This window comes from Balearica regulorum, chromosome 20 (genome assembly GCF_011004875.1).
Source record: "Balearica regulorum gibbericeps isolate bBalReg1 chromosome 20, bBalReg1.pri, whole genome shotgun sequence".
NCBI lineage: Eukaryota > Metazoa > Chordata > Aves > Gruiformes > Gruidae > Balearica > Balearica regulorum.
Window position 1 is genome coordinate 203396 of NC_046203.1, and position 19786 is coordinate 223181.

The 19786-nt window shown below is 51.7% G+C and overlaps 2 protein-coding genes across 13 annotated transcripts in view; one reads left to right on the forward strand and one right to left on the reverse strand.

Annotated features, from left to right (window-relative positions):
* Positions 1–244: 244 nt before the first annotated feature.
* On the forward strand, positions 245–2284 carry PRRT1B (proline rich transmembrane protein 1B). The gene is made up of 4 exons (XM_075772475.1): positions 245–355; positions 663–1029; positions 1228–1368; positions 1477–2284. The coding sequence occupies exons 2-4, from the start codon at positions 676–678 to the stop codon at positions 1621–1623; spliced, it is 642 nt and encodes a 213-aa protein (XP_075628590.1). The 5' UTR covers positions 245–355; positions 663–675; the 3' UTR covers positions 1624–2284.
* Positions 2285–3131: 847 nt separating this feature from the next.
* Positions 3132–19786, reverse strand: part of RAPGEF1 (Rap guanine nucleotide exchange factor 1) — an 89891-nt gene continuing 73236 nt past the window's right edge. For 8 of the 12 annotated variants that reach the window (XM_075772689.1, XM_075772688.1, XM_075772681.1 and 5 more), the window contains 13 exons: positions 18326–18414; positions 16876–16987; positions 15166–15241; positions 11903–11991; positions 10493–10581; positions 9933–10118; positions 9704–9788; positions 9380–9474; positions 8825–8903; positions 8580–8681; positions 8070–8167; positions 7041–7169; positions 3132–6436 (listed from right to left, as the gene is read on the reverse strand). In XM_075772689.1, the coding sequence (XP_075628804.1) occupies positions 6286–6436; positions 7041–7169; positions 8070–8167; positions 8580–8681; positions 8825–8903; positions 9380–9474; positions 9704–9788; positions 9933–10118; positions 10493–10581; positions 11903–11991; positions 15166–15241; positions 16876–16987; positions 18326–18414 (1380 nt within the window). In that variant the 3' untranslated portion in view covers positions 3132–6285. Of the gene's footprint in view, positions 6437–7040; positions 7170–8069; positions 8168–8579; positions 8682–8824; positions 8904–9379; positions 9475–9703; positions 9789–9932; positions 10119–10492; positions 10586–11902; positions 11992–15165; positions 15242–16875; positions 16988–18325; positions 18415–19786 lie in introns of all 12 variants that reach the window. The other 4 variants (XM_075772685.1, XM_075772680.1, XM_075772683.1 and 1 more) reach the window with 1 other exon arrangement.

The following is a 19786-nucleotide window of genomic DNA, read 5'->3' on the forward strand; positions in this document are numbered from 1 at the left end:
CACGTTCACACACGAAGATGACTGTTTAACTACAGGTGCCTGTACCCCCGAGCTATACATCACTTCTGCAGCCTGCAGCCCGTTCGCTGCGGCCGGGTCCCGGTGGGGGGTGACACCTGTCCCTGACCACCCCCCCCCCCCACTCCCGAATCCCCCGGGGCCGCGGTGGCCGCGCCGGGTGCGGCCCTCGCCCGCGCCGGGCCCTGGGCAAACAGCCGGTCAATGATTAACCCGCCCGGCCCGCCGGCGCTGCGCTCCCGGCCGCGGGGCCATGCGGGGGCCGGGGGCCGCGGCGGGGCCGTAGCGGAGGGCCGGGCCCCGAGCGTCCGGCAGCGGGGACCCATCGGGCACCGACGTGAGTGGGGCCGGGGATGGGGACGGGGTGGGTGGAGACACACACACACGGGGCGCTGGGGGGGGCGCGGGGCTCCCGCGGTGGCGGTGGGGTGGCAAAGGGCGGGGGGGGGGGTGGTGGTGTCCGCTCACCCGCTCTTGTGGAGGGGCCGTCCCGGCCCCGATCGACACGCGGATCTCGGGGGGACCCGTGGGGTCGGTGGGGCGGGGCTGTGCCCGGCCCGGCTCGTCCCGTCCCGCACCGCCGCTGGCCGTCGCTCGCGGGGTGGGGGGCAGCGGGGCAGCCCACGGCCTCCCCGTCCCCGCAGGCAAGTCCGCGGGATGGAGGGCGACCCACCGGCCGGGCCCCGGGGCTGCGGCCCCGCAGCCGAGGGAGCGGAGCAGAGGGGCGGCAGCAGGGTGGCCGGGGGCCTGCCCGGCTCCGGCACCCGCTGGGACCCCGCCACGGGCCGCGGGGACGGGCCCACGGTGGTGGCGGCTGTCACCAATGTGGCCTTCGAGGGGGACCCACCACCGTACTCGCCGCCGGACCCCAAAAGCGTTCACCTCCTCTACTTGCCGTTCCCGGCTGGCTTCTCCCAGCAAGCGTCCGTCATCTACCAGCCGGGGCCAGGGCCGGGGCCAGGGCCCTTCCTGCCCCAGGGCATCCCACCTGCACCCCAGCCCTACACCGCCGTACGTATCCCCCACCCCGACGTGTTCCTGCCCCACTCTGCAGTGGGGTCACCCCTTGTCTCCCCCTCCCGGGTGATGGAGTCCCAAGCAGCGCCTCAAGCAATGCTCGAGCACCACGACCCGGGGGGCACAGGGGGAGGCATGCAGCTCTAACCACACCACCCCCCCCCACCCCCCCCCCCCGCCCCGCGTCAACAGTATGACGGGCAGCCGAGCACGGGGCCATCACCCGCCAGCCGTGGGCAGCGCCTGCCCAAGGACTACATGGTGGAGTCAGTGCTGGTGACTGTCTTCTGCTGCCTGCTGACTGGGATCATCGCCCTTGTCTACTCACATGAGGTAAGGACGGCGCGGTCCTGATTTACAGTGAACTGACCCGGCACCTCAAATCCCCTGTCCTGCCACTGCGTGTCTCTTCTAACCTCTCCCCTTCTCCTCCCGCACCAGACCCGGGCTGCACTCGGCCGTGGGGACATGGCCCAGGCCAACGTGGCATCCAAAAAGGCCCAGTCGTTGGTTCTCTTCAGCCTCCTCTTTGGGTTGTTCGCCTCCATCAGCTGGGTCATCTACGTTCTGGTGGCCCTGTACCTATGACAGGGACCCCGAGCCCCAGGGACACACCAAGTGCTGGGGATTCCTTGAGCCTCACCATGGCCTGGGGGGGCACAGGCAGGTGGAGCGGCCGCAGCCCCCATTGTGGCATCGCTGGGTTTGCTGTGGGGAATGGGTGACCACAAAGTATTATCGGCGCTGAGGGGCAGCATCTGTTCTTCCTGGCGGGGCGAGGAGCTGCTCCGGAGCTGCACATGCCTTCACCCACCCTCTCTCAGCCCTGTGAACTGTGACGTGTGCAGGACGAACCCAGACCAAAGTGATGCCAGCACCGTGCCCCGCTGGAACCAGCTCTGGGCAAGGAACATTGTTGGAGTGGCGGCACCACATATGGGATCAGGCTCTGCTGCGGGATGTCGAATCCCGATACAGTGGATTGTCACTTGGAGATGCAAACGAGACTCTGTCGCAGGGGGAGTGTCTTACAGAGTCAGGGCTGGAGATGGAGCAAATGGCCAAGGCGTAATGGAGAGGCCAAGGCGTGCAGCCCAGGAGAAGCCCTCACTGGTAATTAATAACGTGAGAAGATATAAAACCACGTATTTAGCTTTTATGGTAATTCTGCAAACACAAATACACACACATGCTGAATCACCACCTTCTTGCTGCTTCCAGATTGAAATAAAATACAGGGGTAGCCAAAGCTTCTGTTTTCTGTGCACACCAAGGACCTCCCCCCCATCCCCGTGGCTTTTGTCCACCACAAAATTTAGGGTAAGTTTCTTGTAATCAGTCAAACCAGGGTTTCCTCCAAAAGCAGGCAGGTGCCCAAGCAAGACCTGGGGAAGGGCAACGCACACGGGGCTGTGCTGGGGATGCAGCAGCCCCAGGTCTGGGGGTGCCGCTTGCAGAGCGGCTGCAGGGAAAAGGAGGATGAGCCACTGGGTCTTGCAAAGGCTTCACTGACAAGCCGAGCGGGGATGTCAGTGTGCCCCACGCCAGGCCCTGCTCACGGCCATGCTCCCATCTGCCTCCTGGGGGGCTGGGACAGACCCTGCAGCCCCCTCGCGCTGTGCCGGGCTGGTGGGATGCAGCACCACGGTCCAGCCCTGGCGAGGGAGTGGGCGGTGCGTGCCGGGTCGGTGTCTGGGCATCCTCCTCCTAGGCTGGCCCATACCGATTATTTCCAGAAGAATTTTGAACTCCATCCAGGACTGAAATAGCACGGGGGCGTGCTCGGCTGCCCAGGGGTTATTTATAGCCCTCAGCCGCCTGGTACGCGGCTGCTGCACAGGCTGGGCTGCGGCTGGGCACATGCCTGCCCACCCGTTTTGGGGAGCCGGGACCCCCCGACACAGGGGACATCAGTGCCCGGAGGAAGGCGACAGGAGCAGGTATCCCCCCCAGTGTAGGGCTTGTACTGGGGTGAGACCATCTCGATGGAGGTAAGGAAGAGATTTACAGGGGAAAATAAAACGGAAAAGGGCCAAGGGCAGAGGAAGTCCCCGAGGGGCACATGAGAAAACACAAGGCCACACCAGCGCTAGAACTGGATTCGATTGTCACTTTAATCCACAGACTGCTGCATGCACTGTAAACAGGATCATCAGGCAGGTTTGTTATTGGTGTTTATTTTTTATATAAAAGTTACAGGTCTGAAATGTTTGCAGGAAGATGCCACCATCGGGAGTGGGTTAGTGGTAAATATATAACACGACCGAACAGCTGGGGGTGGGGCAGCGGCCTCTGAGCGAGGCAGGGCGCTGGTGACTGGGGAACATCGCTTCTCCCCACTCCCTGCCCTGCACGGAGAGGGCACCGACAGTCCTCCCTCTCCCCAAAGAGGGAGTTGATGCTCTCGAGGATGCTGTCTGCGAGACATGGGAACGCGCTCATGGCCAGTCCTGCAAAGGGCTGCTGTTGTGGGCTTCTGCTCCCAGAGAGGGGCAGGGGGGTCTCTGGAGCTGCTCTGGGCGAGATCTTCCTTTAGGGTTCCTCTGGCCCCGTGAGCCAGTAGCTGAGGTCGGGACACTCTGCTCGGCTGGGGATGGCCGCAGAGCAAAGGGGAGAAGCAGGGTGGAAAGCTGGGGGGCTTGGTCCTACCATGCTGGACGAGGTGCTGTGGCTGTGCAGACCTCCCGTCCCCATGCCATGGGCTGAGCCTCCAGCTTTGGGTGGGCTGGTGGAGGGCAGGGAGCAAGACCCCACTTTGGCACTAAAAGGGCTTGTGGTTTCAAGCGCTGGGAAGAACCTGGAAACAGCTCCGGTTCTCAGTAAGAAAGGAGGCAAGCATCCCGGCAGGGCTGAAGACAAAGGTGTACCCTCCCGTCCCCCCGTGACATCGAGTCCCAGCCACAAACACTGCACAGGGAAAGCGGAGCAATGGGCTGTAGTTGTAGTGCCACCACCGCACACAACATTCATAGAAACGGCCTCTGCCACAACACACCATCCGAGGGAGGTGCTCAGAGATGGCCGGGGGGAAGCCTGTGCCAGACATGGGTGTATTTGCCTTTTCACAGTCTCATCATGTCAGGTTTTTTAAAAATCTTACTTACAAAGGGAAACACAAGCATTACTTCCTGTGTAGAAGGCTGGGAAGCCTTTGGGGATTGCAAAGCCTTGGCTGGACACGACACATAGCTCCAATGCCCTTAGTGCCATAAAAATAAACCATTTTTGAAGTGTTCTGGCTCGGACACTGTGTTTCAGCACAAGAAGATTCCCGCTCTGCCTGCTCTGGGGTTGCACGGCATGCACCGGTGTGGGATCTCGTGCTCTCCTCCCCCAGACAATGGCCTCATGGGCGGCGGGGTCTCTGTGCTTCAGCATTTGACTGCTGTGTGAGTTCTGTGCCTAAATCAGGAAAATAATTGAGCTGGGTACAATCCTATGAAAGGGGCAACAACGCTGTTGCTCCCTCCTGCTGCCCATCAGGCAGAGCTGCCGTCTGCAGGGAGCTGGCTAAGACTTTGCAATCTGTTTGTAGAAGGAAGTGCTTGCAACTCCGATCCACCCAAAATAAACACAGGCTTTAGCAAACATGGAGTTGCTATTGAGAAATAAGTTAAGGATGCTCTGCAAAACACCCCGTCTGTATTCCTTGCAAGCTGCTGCCCTAAACTGCAGGATTTTGTTAGACAGAACTCTGTAAAACCATGTGACCACGCGACACGGTGCTGGGAAAGGCCTCACAAGGCTGCTAAAATCTACAGCATACACTCAAATGCATGATCCACACTGTAAACCATCAGATAAGGACCGAGAGGAGGGATGTGAAATGGCCCATCTGGGGCTGCACTGGGGAGGATGCCCCGGGGGGGACACAGAGAGGGGACAGAGGGCTGAATAAGGCACACCGAACAGATTGGGGTTAACGCTGCATGTGTGGGAAATGAGATGCTCCCCTCGTTCTTCCACGCTGGGCTGCCCCTGCTCCGGCACGGCGGGACTGGGGACGGGGACCTGCTGGGGCTCCTGCCAAAGCACGGATCACAAAGCACAGCACCAAGGGTCAGCCAGATGGGCACTCCCCGAAAAAAACATTTGGCAACAGTGAGAGGAGAGAGGAGTGGGGCAGAGGGGAGGGGGCAGCTTGGCTGGGCACAGGGCTCCTTCCCGGGTCCCATTTCCAACCCCAGAAACGGAGCCGGTGGCTCCTTTGCCCAGCTCCTGCACCCGCTCTGATGCCCAGCTCCTGCACCCCGAGCCTCCTTTCTTCCAGCACTTGGAACAACATTGTCACCGGTTCTGAATTCTATACATACTGTTTTGCACTTTTCTTGTTTTCCTATAAACCCATCGGTACTCAGACATGCATCAAAAAAATCCCCAATGGATTCTAAATACCAATATGTACAGTCTTGTATACTACAGCTATTACTGTGCAAAAGCTAGTACCATCACTAAAAGATACGGGTTCACAGGACGAGTGAACCGCAGTACCTCGGGTAGTCAATGTTTCCAGGGTTCGGAGGGATTACCGTTGCTTAAATAACGAGATCTGAGAGGAGGAGGGGGATACGCTGACTGGAGATGGCGGGTCCCTGCCCACATTTTCAGTGCCTCTTCCGTATCTACGACCGGTGCCTTCCTCCCATGAAGAAGGCGCGAGAGATCTGGGGTAAACCGGAGACCCCTGTAAACACAAGCAGCTCTCTGAAAGCAGAGCTCCTCTGGCAGGCAGCAGGAGGCTCTTCCACCCTCATCTCCTAGGGATGAACATGTTTCGAGGTGGCATTGCAGGGGAGACTCAAACCCTTGACTTCCATGGCTGCTGCCTGCTGAACACCACTCCAGAGACAAGTTTGTGGGTGCTGAGCTCTTGCTGACCCTCCTTCGTGGATGAAAACAAAAGCCTGGGTATTCCCAGATGCAATCGGCCAGCAAACCAGTAACACGCTTGCATGGGACTCTCCTTCCACAACGCTCTCTCCCCAGGTTTAAAGCTGATTCATGGCACAGGGGGACGGGAGGAGAAGGAGGGCAAGTGCAGCAAGCACCAGCTGATCTCTGCTCTTCACGGCTGACGCGTGGTCACTTCTCGCCTGTGGCGAGAGCCTGACGTTCACACACCCAGGGATCGCTGCCAGCCAGGAGGGAGGGTGCGTCGTCCAGTAACAGGTACAAACATTGAACTCCAGTCTCATAGCTGCCCTCGGCGTGTCTGCGGAGCAATTCTCCTCGCTCGCACAACCCCTCCTCCTAGGTTTTCTCTTCTCTGTCTGTTTTCCGCCTCGTGATATTCCGAGGTTTGATTTTGAGGGACAGTTCCCACAAGGCCTCCTCAGCCAGGTGGTCGCTGAAATCATTGAAGAATGACACTATGTCGTCGTTTCTTTTGATGTCATAATGTCTGGAAAACCACAGAGGAGGGCTGCAGTTAAACAAGGGGCTATGTGGGGACTTCTCCCAACTTCGAGCCCCCCCCCCGTCCTGCTCTAAGGGACATCCAGCACTGTGCTCTGTGCCCAATACTTGTGGCCGTGGTGTGACATGAAAAAGGGGAAAAACCATCATGCCCATCACTGAACCAGGAAAAAAAAAAAAAAAAAGACCCTTTCACACTGAAATCAGCAGTTAGAGCTGGTGCCTCTGCTGGAAGACAGCATTCAGGAAACCCTCCATGACCAGAGGACACAGGAACCAGCAACAACAAAACCCGGACGAAAAACTGTTGTGTGAAAGGGAGTAATGGAAAAACTTTACTGCACTGGATCTCAAAACTAATATAGGAGAAATAATCCTTCACAACTTTCACAATCTAACCTAGGGAGGGAAGGAGACTGTACCAAAGTGCTGTTGTTCCCAGGTCTCCTTACATCTCCATCACGATGCTTTGACTTTGGAGTCCCTTTCCCTTGCATGGGGGGCTCCCGTGCCCCAGGCACGACCCCCCACACCACTCCCCACCGTGGTGCCTCAAAGCTCTGACCCGCCCCCCCCAGTGCTGCACTTACACTTGCTGGAAGCACCTCATGCTGTCCAGGATGTTAAACTGCTGCCAGCGCTTGGAAAAGTTCACTTTGCTGTCAATGTAATCAGGGTTTCCCAGATGAACAAAAGTCAGGTCCTGCAGAATCAGGCCTCTGAAAGAGAGAAAGGGGCAGCAGGCCAGGGAGCAGGCAAACAAGTATAGAGGTTAGTCACACAGGGGCAGGACAGCCAACTGAAAGGCAGCCGGACACAATCTGAAGGCCTCCTGCTGCTGCCGCCATCTGCGTTACAACTTTAAACTAGAGGGAAATGTCCCCCCAGCAGCAGATCCAAAGGTGTTCAGGTGAAAGGTGCCCACCAGGCACAGCTGATGGACCTCTGAGGTGAGGCACCTGTGGTCATGCTAAGGGTGCTGAGGTTGCTCTTCCACCCTCCATGGAAAGGAGGACCGGCCTGGATGAAGGTCGCAATGGGACATGCCTGCCAGGGGTTAAACCTTCCTCCCAGTTTTATGCAAGAGAGTTTCCCTCAAGTTGAGGTTTTGCTAGCAAGGGAGTCTGTGCTCCCTCCCTCTGCCTCCCCTACCTCAGCCATGTCTCTGCACGGTCCTGTTGTGCTCCCCTGCCAGATGAGATGCCACGCAACCTCCTTCTACAGAGCTCTTTCGATGGAAAAAAACAAGACCAGGAGAAGAAAGCAAGCGGCAGCGCAAAGCTGTGTGATCCATTGGAAAATTTGTCTTTCTGCACACAGACCCCAAAGAAACTCTAGTTAAAAAGCATCAACTAAAGATCCAGGCACTGGATCTTTCCTTTGCCATAGTCAACTCACAAAAGCTTTCTTTACAAAAAGCTAGCTGCCACCCTGCTTTCCTCTGCTACAGGACAAATTGCTCCAGAAAGGGCATGTGGGTTGACATGGCTCATTGCCATCTTATTCTAGGTGCAGGGCAAAAGGCAAGTGCCGAGCTGAGCAGAAGCTGCTGAGAAATCCTTGAAGGAACCATTTGAACGTGCAGAAGTAATGGCAGAGGAAATAAACTACCGACTCACAGGTAAGGTATGCAGGGAGGCTCCACATCAGCCAGAGCTGCTCGGTAGGCGCGGAAGGACGAGGAGCTGTCAATCAGTGTGCAGTACTCGGCCAGGCCCTGGCAGAACACAAAGCCCACGGTGGCACCACTGCTGCAAACCTGTTTCCTCTGTGACCTCTCCCCAGGGAGCCACGCAGGCCAGGGAGTTAATGCCACCCTGCAAACATCTCCAGCTGGTTTACTCAGCCTGACCCCGAGTGTGTACACACAGAGCCTTGCTGCCTTCAGCCTCACCTTCCATTTGCAGGGAGGAGGAGGAGGAGGAGGCGGCAGCTGTTCTCACCCGTGACTGTCAGAATGACCAGCCATGCTGCAGGCTTACAGCACTATGGCATTATACCCACTGGAGAGCAGTTCTCTGCCATCCCTCCACCCTGGGACAAAGCTGAGCTCTTCAAACCACCCAGCTGGTTCATACCATAACCACAGATATCTTTTTCCCCTGAACATGACAGCCCTCACTGCTCACCTCCGAAGTTTGTTTCTGCCACTCCAGCCTTCGGATGGGTGCAGAGTCCAGTGCAGAAAGAATGGCCAGATAGGAATTAAAATTATTCAGCTTTCGTAAGTGCTGTGAAAAGGGAGAATATTCCAGTGACTCTAGAGATCTGAAAAGCCTTCTAGCATCAAACAGCTCAACCAACCAGAAGGTCCCACTCCCCTGCGCCTTTAAGGAGCAGTGTGTGTGATTCACAGCAAGAACCAAGCTGATACCTTCATAATCTTTATAAATTTAAGGAGCAGCCTCTCTCGGTCTTGGGCTTTCTCTTGTAGCATAATTATTGATCGGACCCTGGAAGAACAGACAGAAAAAAAAAAGATAAATCCACTTAAGCAGAACTCAGATTTCTTCTTGTTTCATTTAAAAACCTGATAACTGATAAGGATGGGCCAACAATACTAAAAAGTTCATGATACCTTCAACTTAAATGGAGCACTCTAATTCACTACAAAACCAGAATAATTTCAAGGATGACCACAATCATCTTTCATAGAGTACATTTATTTGCAAGGGGAATGTTTGTTTGAAGGTCTCAATGATACTGACAATAATTCCTCCAGGTTACGGTGCCCTCCACAACCCTCCTGATTTTCTTTCTCATGTGCTCTGGGGTCTTTGATGAGTGCCCTGCATCTACTTCCTGGCCAAAAATATATGTTAAGCCACTTGTAACAAGAGAACCCAACTCCACAAGGAATATTTTGAATATTTGTGGGGCACTGGAAGTTAAGGACAGTTCAGTGCCACAGCTGTTCTGAGCTCCTTACCAGTAGGACATGTTATTAAAGTGCTCTGTGAACTGTGTCAGGTTGGGGCTCTTCTCTTCATTTTGCTCCTTTGCCCAAAGCAAAACCTCTGGGATCTGCCAAGGAAGAAGAGGAGAGGGGTGTGAAAACACTCTATGTTAAAATGGGATTTCTGACTCAAGATTCCCAGTGGCAGTCTGAGGTCACAGCCTTTTGCTGACACAAGTTCAGCTGTCTCCTACATCCCAGCAGGTGTGCTCAGAGAGCCGGCAGGGAATACCAGAGATTGCAGAGGGTACACGTTCAAATCCTTCCCACTGCCCCTGCCCATCCTCAGCTCTGTACCTCAATTTTATAGAAGAGTTCGGCATCTAGGAGGGTCAGCTGCTCGGCTATTTCATGACTGTGGAAATCATGCAGGGTCCCTGGCCTGTGGGAAACAAGGATGAAGTATAAAGGTTTAGAAAATGTGACCCATTTTCTTCTATTTTGGACTGAGAAAACTCGTGTCCACAAGAAAGGGATGCCTTGTCTCTCAAAGGACCAAGATATGGTTATGTGCATCTTCCCTCACCTGGCTGCCACCCCACGGGCTGCAAGAGGTTTCATGGAATTGGTGTAGCTCAGCATTTTCTTCTGATCCACTTTATCAAGGATATTCTTGCGTAACACTCTGGCAAGACTCAGCTCCCCATTGCAGACCAGTCGGAAGACCAGGTCCATCAGCAGCTTGAGAATTTCCTCTGTCAACTCCACTAAGCTGAGAGAAAGATGGAACACCCAGGTAAGACATCAGAGCTACGACTCTGAGCTAGAGAGTTTGGATCTGTACTGAGTCTTGTTGCTCTTTCCCACAAGCAGAACCGAGTGACTGAAATTCCTCCCCTTCCCAGTTCTTCCTTTCTTACAGATTCCCCTTTTACTAGTTATTTTAAAATATCAGTGACAGAGCTAGGACACACTGAGAACCTGCTGAACAAGAAGGTTCAGCACTAGAGGTGTCTCACTGGTCAGAGTAGGGGATTTCAGCTGTCATCGTAGATGAGGATTAAACAACACACCTGCATAACTGCCAGACCTCTGGATTGTTACTAACCCCACATCTCCCACCCCAGAATGAAGAAGGCAACTCACCACAGCTCATCCACCACTCTCACCAGCACGAAGAATGTGTTCTTACTCACTCGCTTCTTAAACGTGTCTGGGAAGTGGCAAAACTTCTCATATGTTGGTTGAAAATTAAAGAATCAACTTAATGTGGTCAGACCAGCATCAGTGCAATTAGCAGCTGCCTCGAGGAACATCAGAATAGTGTACTGCTCTGGACTGAAACTGGTGTTCAATTTCCAGGAGATAAGGGACACCGATATGGCTCATAATTAACATGGTATTAAGCAGCCACCAGCTGCAGGTAGCAGGGGTGTGAGGAGGTACTTACACCTCGCAGAACTGGTGCGAGAAGAGCAGGTGTACCCTGAAACTGTTTTCTCTAAGGTGGAATTTAATGAGCAGCACTCCTCTACTGTGATCTCCCCTGCTGGTCTGTGACATCTGGTCTCAACAGATCTCAGATGTCACCTCTACCTTCCTCACTGCCCAATTTGCTGCAAGGAGAATGGTGGCAGGGGAGACAGCATAGGTTGAAAAAGCTCTGCCAGGTGGACAAAGGCAAAGAGAAAAAGGTTATCAGTAAGTCAAGTATTGACAAGGGCCTGCAGGAACGCCCCAGCTGGTATTTTCACTGACAAGCACTCTGCAGTGAGATTTGTCGTGTCCTTGGACGCACTGCTCATGCCAGCAGGAGCAAAGGGAGCAGTGGCTCTGCTGCAGATGGCAGTGATGAGCTGCGACACAGGACAGAGTGACGTCAGGCTCCTTTGGACATGTGTGTACACGACCAAAGTCCATGAGGTCTTTGCACTGCCTGAACCGAGACACTGACCCACTCAGCTGATGGGGAAGAGAGCCACAGGAACAGAGCCAAGGGGAAGGAACTGCATGCAGGGTGCTCAACAAGGAGCCTTCTCCATGCTCTGCCAGAAATGCTAACGCTCACCCTGCCATGTAGGGGCCCTCACCTCGTTAGCAGTTACAAGCTCAGTTCAAAACTGGGAGGCTAAGAGGACATTATGCGCTGTGTTGCATTTCTTGTACTAAGAGGGAGAATAGGTCTTGACCATTTAGTCATCTCTAGTATTAAACTACATCTGCCTAAGCAGGCAATCCCCACAGCCCCTCTGGAAGGCAGAAGGCAGCACGATCTCCATTCTACAAACAAGATGTCCCAAAAAAATGACCAGTTCCCCAGTGATGTACAGAAAATCTGAACTGCTCTTCTCCCCAGCCACGGCTCGCAGGAGACTACTCTCAGGTCCAGTACTCCACTCTGCCTGGACCTGCCCAGCAGTATTTCCCATTTGCAGGGTGCAGAGGTGAAGGAAGTCCTGCTTGGGACACCTTCAGGGCAAGCACATTACTGACCATGCTGACAACAGGCTTTTGACCAAATCGATGGTAGGGGTGAACTGCCACTCGTGCTAAAGGATATCTGTACTGCAGCTTCTTGATGAGCTCTTCAGGGGTAATAAATGTCCTGTACGTAGTCAGAAAGGCTTCACAGTACAGCACCAGATCTGCACAGAAAGACAACAAAGACTCAGTCAATGCTGCTTTCAGAAAAAGGAAGCTTCTTGTAAGATTGAATCCAGTCTTACAGGAAGAGGACACGGACACATTTTGACACAAACGGATTGTACAGATATGCTGTGCTGTTGTTTCTTACCAGCAGATGGACCCTATGGCACAAGAGTCAAACTACAGTCAAACTGCCCTGTCCCCGCTGGCCTGGCTCCCATTTGCAGCACTCAGGCTTGCTGTTCCGCTTATGTGACCACCAAAAGGGTCAGCGAAAAACACCTGTTTGTGGGACAGGAGCCTTCAATATTGGGTCAAAGAAAAATGTGGTTTAGACCTTGGGGATACTTTAAAAAAGAAGATCTGATGGCAAAAGGTGGGTGCCTGTTCTCCGCCTTTACTGCCCAGGCAGCACAGAGCCCTGCAGAAAGACATGGTCGCTCTTCTCCAGGGAACAGTGACTGATCAGGAACGCACGTGTTTTGACATGATGATATGGTGCTGCAGACACTCTGCCCTTGCTATGTTCCAGGACATCTGCCCCAGGACAGTGTAAATATAAGATTATTTTCAGCCAAAAGGAAAATAAATTGCACTACATAAAACTGATGCTACCAGGACCATAACCGTGCCACAACATAGATGCTGACACAGTGCATGTAGTCAACTCCTGTTTATTAATCTGCAGGAGCAGGTGCCACAGGCCTCAGAATTGCAAAGGCTTTGGCCATCGTCATGGGCACTAAGGAGGGATTTTGAAAAAGCAGAACTGCAAATGGGAAAGAAGATTTCAGGTCAAGACTGCAGAACACTCGCAGTCCCAGGCAAGGCTTGGTCACTGTGGACAGCAGCGGTCAAAGCGGAAACTTATTAGCCCCAGTATAAAACGACACAGCACTGCAGGCAGCATGTGCAGTGGGATGGCACACTGCAACTGCTGGCAGAGCCTTGTTAGCACAGACGGGGAGAAAAAGCTTCTGCCGTGCCTGCCGAGGCTGGCTGTACCTGTAAAGCTTGTTTCAGCCAGGACAGGGCTCACCCCATACCCATGGGCTGTAACATCCATCCACTGCATGTGGAGGGTGGGAAAGAGCAGGGCACGGTGTGATGGTTATGCCTCTTTACCTGCGGTGTTTCTCTTGGCAGGAGCCTCACAGAGATGCAGCTTCCTCCTGCTCTTAGATCAGAGAGCGCTGCTGCCTTTTGGTTAAAGACAGACATAAGCTCTAAAGCCAGAGGCTGGGTGGTCATGTCAGGAGTGAGTCCCTGGCCTCGTCCAGCTGTAATTCTGCACTCACAGCAAGTGCATGTGGCTGTGAGCACTTAACCATGGATTTTATTCCTAAAGACCACAAGTCTCTCTTTATCCCTTATTCCACACTTAGCTCTTTTAGAAAACTCAAATGGACAAGAAGCATCATGCAACAGGGCGTGGAGTTACATTTATTCTGGGTTCCTATCTGCCCAAAAGGCAATGTGAGGTAATACAGCTGGTCTGCTCTGGCACTCAAAGCTGCCAAGAAATTCATCTTTAAAGGAAAGCCTCTTAACTATACCCCTCTGTGTCATTTGGCTGATTGATTTACAAGCCCTGAATTCTTCTCATTGTAAGCTTAATTCATTAACCCTCTCAGTCACCCAAACACTGGGTTAGCATTGCACAAATTCCTCTCTGCTCCATTCAGCTCAGCGGCTTGGCAGAGCCTGAGGCTAAGCTCTGCGACTATTCTGAGACAGCCTCCCTCCACCCAGCCACTCTCCCTGTCCATGCCGCTGTGCATTTAAAATCCTGCTCTAGTTTTTCCTAGTCTTGAGAGGTTCTCCACAGCTTTCACCTCAATGCTCACCACATCTTCAGAGCTCCCCATTCATGAACTGGATGTTTAGCACACATCTGTTTACCAAGTAGCTGTCTTTCAACACGAACAGTAGGGAAGTTCTTCCAGTGTGATGCTTGTTCTGGAGAACAGCAGGAGTAAATCAGAGCTTCTCCATTCCAGTTTTTTTGTAAGGGGTATTTCCACCATCTCATTTAGACTATTTGTTTAAAATACACATATCTAGCCTTGGTGCAATCATTTGCTGCCTCTTCCTCTCTGATATGTTCCTCACTTTGGGCCTTTCTGCCTGGACTCGATGCCCAATGTAAACAGGGAAACATAGCTGTCAGGGGAAGGATTTTCTTGCTAGCTGAATGGTGCTGGTAAGTAATTACAAACACCTTATGCTACAGTAAAAACCCTGCCATTTAAAAATGCACATGAAAGATATTTCCCCTCTGACTATCAAACCTCTAAAATATGAGTGCCGAGTGGTTCAGTGGGTTAGTGCATTTTGCCTTGCGTCCCAGGAGAGAAGATCAATTTCGGTTAAGGCTATCAGCACAAATGTGTTTGGCAGGTTCAAAAATCACTCTTTGGAGACATGGCAAAGGGTGTCTTTGCCACAGGTCTTGGAAAGAAGCTGCTTCATGTGGGTGGTGATCAGGTTAGGAGAGATAGTGGGATTTTAACAAATCTATAGCTAAGGGTGGCTAATTCCCCTTTTCCTCCCCCATGTCTCCTTTCTTGTACTGTGGATTCCCTCCCTGAACTGGTCTGGGTGACTACCAGCATGCAAGCGGTACACAACACGACTAAATGACTCGGTAAGTTGAAAACAAGGGGTGTCAGCAAGACCAGCACCTGAACAGCTTACCCGATGCCCATGGATACTGAGTTAGACCAAACCAACGTCCCTCCTCTCCCACTTTGATGCAACAGTCACTCCAGCAGCTCCTACATCACCACTGCCCTGAACTTCAAAGGGCAAGGAGTACCTCTGAAAACAGGACCGGGCACACTGTGCTTCCAGCGGACAACCTCAGTGGGCATGGAGACACCAACTCCACTGCTGTGCCTCGCTTTCCAGATCTCTGGAAGGGCTATGAAGAGTTAATACCATCCCTGCTGCTAAATGGAATGAACAGGCGCTTATCCAGCTTACCTCCGTTTCACCAAAGATAAGCACAATCCCCTCCGCAAGTCAGAGGATCACGGATCAGTCCTCTCCACCCTGGCCCAGCTGCCTGCAGGCACACTGTGACTGCATGCACTACAGAGATGCGGAAGACAAGCAGCAAAAGGCCATGCCAGATCACGCTCCTCAGCTCTGTTTTTGTGCATCCACTGTACCTTTCCTGTCGGTCTCTGTTGCGTGCACTAACAAAATGTCTCCGGATCCACCACGAACATCTGGCCCATCATCTCCCTGCAATGAGAACAGAAACACATAAGGCATGGCCCAAGCTCCCTTTGGCCTGGTTTACCATCTCTGGGGTTCAAACTCAGCAACAACTGGCAGAGTACGCAATGTTCCTGGCACTGCTCACAGTGCAAGCTGGGACATGGTCTTCAGTGCTGGGCTAATCCTGGAATTTGAATAAAGCATTTTGTGTCCCAGATGAGGATCTGGGCTGATCCTCACTTGGGGTCTCTGACTCCTTAAGGCCAGGCTGTGAAGCTCAGTGAAAGGTGAACCTTCTACCCACAGAAGAATGAACAGAAGTGTCCCAGACTCCCAAACGCTCCCAGAAGACCCCTAACAGAGCACAAACACTGTGTGAACTGTCTCAAAGTGCGGGATCATGTACCACAGGGGCTGTGGGGTGAGAGGTCATGCCTTCAACTTGCACGCTCCTGGAACATCAAAACCTAGCAAGTTAATTCCCTAATCTGGAACTATGTGGCTAGAGGTCACCTGAAGCGATCCAATAAGCAGCAGCAGCAAACAGCCCTGCTAACTGCTTGACCCCTGCCTTACCACTCTCTAAAAACATTTTTCTTCTAGCTACTGTAATTCACAACTAAAAAATATGCAAAACTCATCTATCACTCAGCCAGCGGTTCCCACGCTGCAGGAAACAGCTCGCAGTGGCAGTTCTATACCGTTGCAAACACGTAGAGCGTAAAGAAAAGAAAGAAAAAAAGAAGTTAAGGGTTGACACAGATATGCTAGTCCCAAATGTTCGGAAATCACTGATTTTTAATTGTTTTTTTAAAGGAATGATTCCTGCAGAGGAGACTGGGGTCACATCTGGCTTCCCTTAGCAATGTCATTGTCATTTCAATATGCAAAATACTGAAAAAAACATGGATTACAGCCATGAGCAGCTATGTCTAAGATGTGAATTTTTCAGGTGACCCTCTGGCAAGACTCAGAAAATACTACTTAAAGAATGAGTAATAGCTTCTCACTCTCCTGCGCATCTTGGCTGACCAAAGAACACTCCTAAAGTGCTAGTAAATGGTATGTTCTCTTTGTTTTTCAGACTAGCCCCCTGACAATCTGAAAACTTCAAAAGCCTGCATATTCCCTCAAGCTGCATGTCAAAGACAGCTTGGTTCAAGAGTGCAGTGAGCAAAGCTGTCTGGGAGTGCACCCAAGGCTAGAAACAAAACCGTTGCTCAAGTACAGAAACAGTTACTTTGGCTGCTCTTCCACATCAGTAATATAAGATCCTGCATGGGAAATTTGCTAAACCTGCCTTCAGATGGAAAGGCCAACACCATAAACACACACATGGATTTACTGTGCTCAAGCTCTCAGGTGCTTTATTTCAGACTGCAGCAGGCTGAAGAGGTGGGAAGGAGCGGGCTGGCAAAAGGACACAAGATGAGCTAGTTTTTAGAGAGACATCTCACATTTTGTAAAACCCTCCTCCATTGCTGATGCTCCCTGCCTGTACCCAGCATCTCATACTTTCACAACAGCCTGTACACATAAAGCTGCATACCACTTCTGCTGCAACCTAGTTTTTCCTATCAAATAAAAGTTGATGCCTTGCTTGTGCACACAGAGAATCAGATTTCAAGAGCATGAAAGCAAACCCTGAATGCACCAACCTCTTGCTTCAGTGTTAACCTAGACATAATTTCACTGTGGTCGATAAGGGACAGCTCATCTACTTCTTCCTCCAACTGTGACGATTCCAAAGCATCTGGTGACTGCTGCTGCCTGTAAAAAAAAAAAAAAAAAGGCAAATACCCATTGGTGTCATTGCCCATCCCAGGGAAGAGATGCTGGGTCCACCAGAGCTCTCAGTGTACAAACCTTCATTAAATGACAGTAAGTACACAGGCAGTCTGGAGGTAAATCTTTTGCAAACAAGCCCAAATGTCTAGCTCTAATTCTGTTGCTTTGTGCATCTCTTGAAAAAGAGAAAGATGAACCTTTAGGACCTTAACACTTGTCTGCTTGCCTTTCTGGCAGACAGGCTTTTACTATGCCCTACGTAAGTACACGCTTCCATGTCTTCTTAATCCACCAAATTTTTAGTGCACACAAATCTAAGCTCTTCTTCGAATGTATAGAGACTGAGCACACTCTACACATATGTATGTTAGTCAGCTCATGACCCATCGTGCTGCTACATGGGGAGATGACAGGCTCTCTTTCTGCAGGAAGACAGAGCAGAAAGCTCTGGCCACTTCTTTGGTGTACATCGACAACTCTAGTATTCCTACCCCCAAAGGCTGGTACACTTGTGCCCAGACACATGCTCTCTATGACTCCATTCCTAAAAAAATAAAAATAAAAAGTACACATGTTCTTTGTAGCTTTCCCCAGGCACAGGCCAAAATCCTTTCAGTCAGTACTTTCAGCAGACAGTGAGCTCTGCAGAGCACTCGTGCACTGTCTCCTTCACTGCAGGGATTAAAACCCTCAAACCAACTGCAGGAAAATGGGGGAGGGAAGTTGACTGTCAACACACAAAACAATGCTGTTCTCTATTTTTGCTTTAGAAATGCAATTGAAGGGCAATCTCAAGCAGCAGGGAAGCACTCACTCCGCTCGTCCTGAAGCCCATCTGTTACAGCCTGCACCTCTTCATTTACATAGACAAACGATAGCTAAGAGCATTAGAAGGGATATAAAGCCTCCTGCTTCGGGGCCTCAGCCAGCCTAGCAGGGTTAAGAAGAAATTCCCCTCTGGAAGACTCTTCCCCAGCAGCGAAACAGACTTTTTTTTGCACGTTTCCTTGGAAGCAGGAGGGAGCAGCCAGCGTCAATGACAGGACTGCCAATTAGATGGACTTAGGATGGCTAACACAGGCTGTGTTAACCCTTGTAGGCTCACTGAATTAAGTCAGGATCCACCACGTTCAGCAGGATCCCGCTGCTCACCGGTTGTGCAAAAAATGTGGGCTTAAAATTTAGAGAACATGGGGAAGGTGGAGGGCAGAAGAGGCAGCCCCAAGGACGGTTTAGTAGAGGGCAGGGCTAACAGGACATCGGTGGGACTCTGTACCCTTCAAGGCTGGGAAGCAGGAGGACCACGGGAATCAGGCTCACCGTTCAGCACCGTCTTTGCCTTCCTTCCCCATGGCACTGTTGTTCGAAGTGGAGTCTTTGGAGTGGCCGTCTTTGACGGAGGGAGATTCCTGCAAAGAGAAAGAAGTTTTTCATTATCACATGGGGTCCTACAACACAGCTAGCCTTGCATTTACAGTGTGACTGCCTCTAAGTGGCCCTTTACTGTAAATTCCTACAGAGCGGTTAAAGATTGATGCAAGTTAATGCCAAATGCCAGGAAAACACAGAAGTTAATTAGACAGGAAATTTGGGACTATCTCTGGAGACTAGTCTAATTAGTACTGTTTGCTTTTGACATTGTGAAATGATGCTGAAAGTTACAACACAAGTCAGCTGCTGTCTTGGATTTTAACCCTCTCATGGCTTTTTTTTTTCCTCTCCAGCCCTTACTGTTGAAATACACTTGTCTTCTGCTTCAATCAGAAGAGACACAGCCAGCTCTAAGCTCTCCAGTTTCAGTTCCCTTCCTGCTCTCAGCCCCCAAAACATCAGCCTGTCTCGGGGTGGATGCATGCTGCTGTTCCTACCTTCCCTCTCTCTCATCCGAAGAAGTTACACAATGATGCATGTTTCCACTCACAATTCACGGCTGTGGAAATGAGGCTAATGCAAAAAAGCAGTATCATCTGAACCCGTGGCACGGAACAGCAGGTAGACAGCTCAAAGCAAAGATACGGTATTTTAAATTAGCCATTTATTAAGGAGACAAATAGCCATGAATGGCAAACGGGAATATTAATCCAACAGTCTTGGAGGTCAGAATTATTTGACATCATGCAGAGTGAAACTTGGAAATTCAATCTACTGAACCGACAGGACTGAGGCCACCTACACGCTATCCATTTGGCCTGGAAAACACACTGGTGAGCTTACATTTCTTGGTGTCTGCAGAATTTTTCCAGACAATATCTGTAAAGCCCTTAGCTTCAAAGTTGAGAACCAGCTTGCAGCTGTCCGAAAGGATGGGCCTGCCTAGATGTGTCTCCTGAAGGGAAGCGATGGGAGCTCTATCTCTTGGCATATTTAACACCAGCGTGGATAAAGGTCTCGGAGACATCCTGTAGGAGATGTGCCTTCCAAGATGAGGACAGGCAAAAAAGATTGCCACAGACCGCTGTTTCCTATGACCCAACAGGAAGACGGTACCTCCCTGCAATGGAAACACCCTGTCTCCTCTAGGAAATATCTAAGATATGAGGCTTGAGTAAAGGAAGAAACAGTGTGCCATTGCAGTGCTAAATCAATCACTTGCTTTGTATCCAAACAGTGAAGGAAAAAAAAAAAAAATTAGAGCACAAGGCTTTCTGCATTAAAACAGGGAAGCCAAAGCAGTTACAAGAACAGACACAGCCCCAGGACAGCACTGGTCAGGGTGCAGCTTTCTGGAAGGGAACCTCACGCAAGCAGCTCCAAACAGATAGCGAAGCACAAACGAAACAG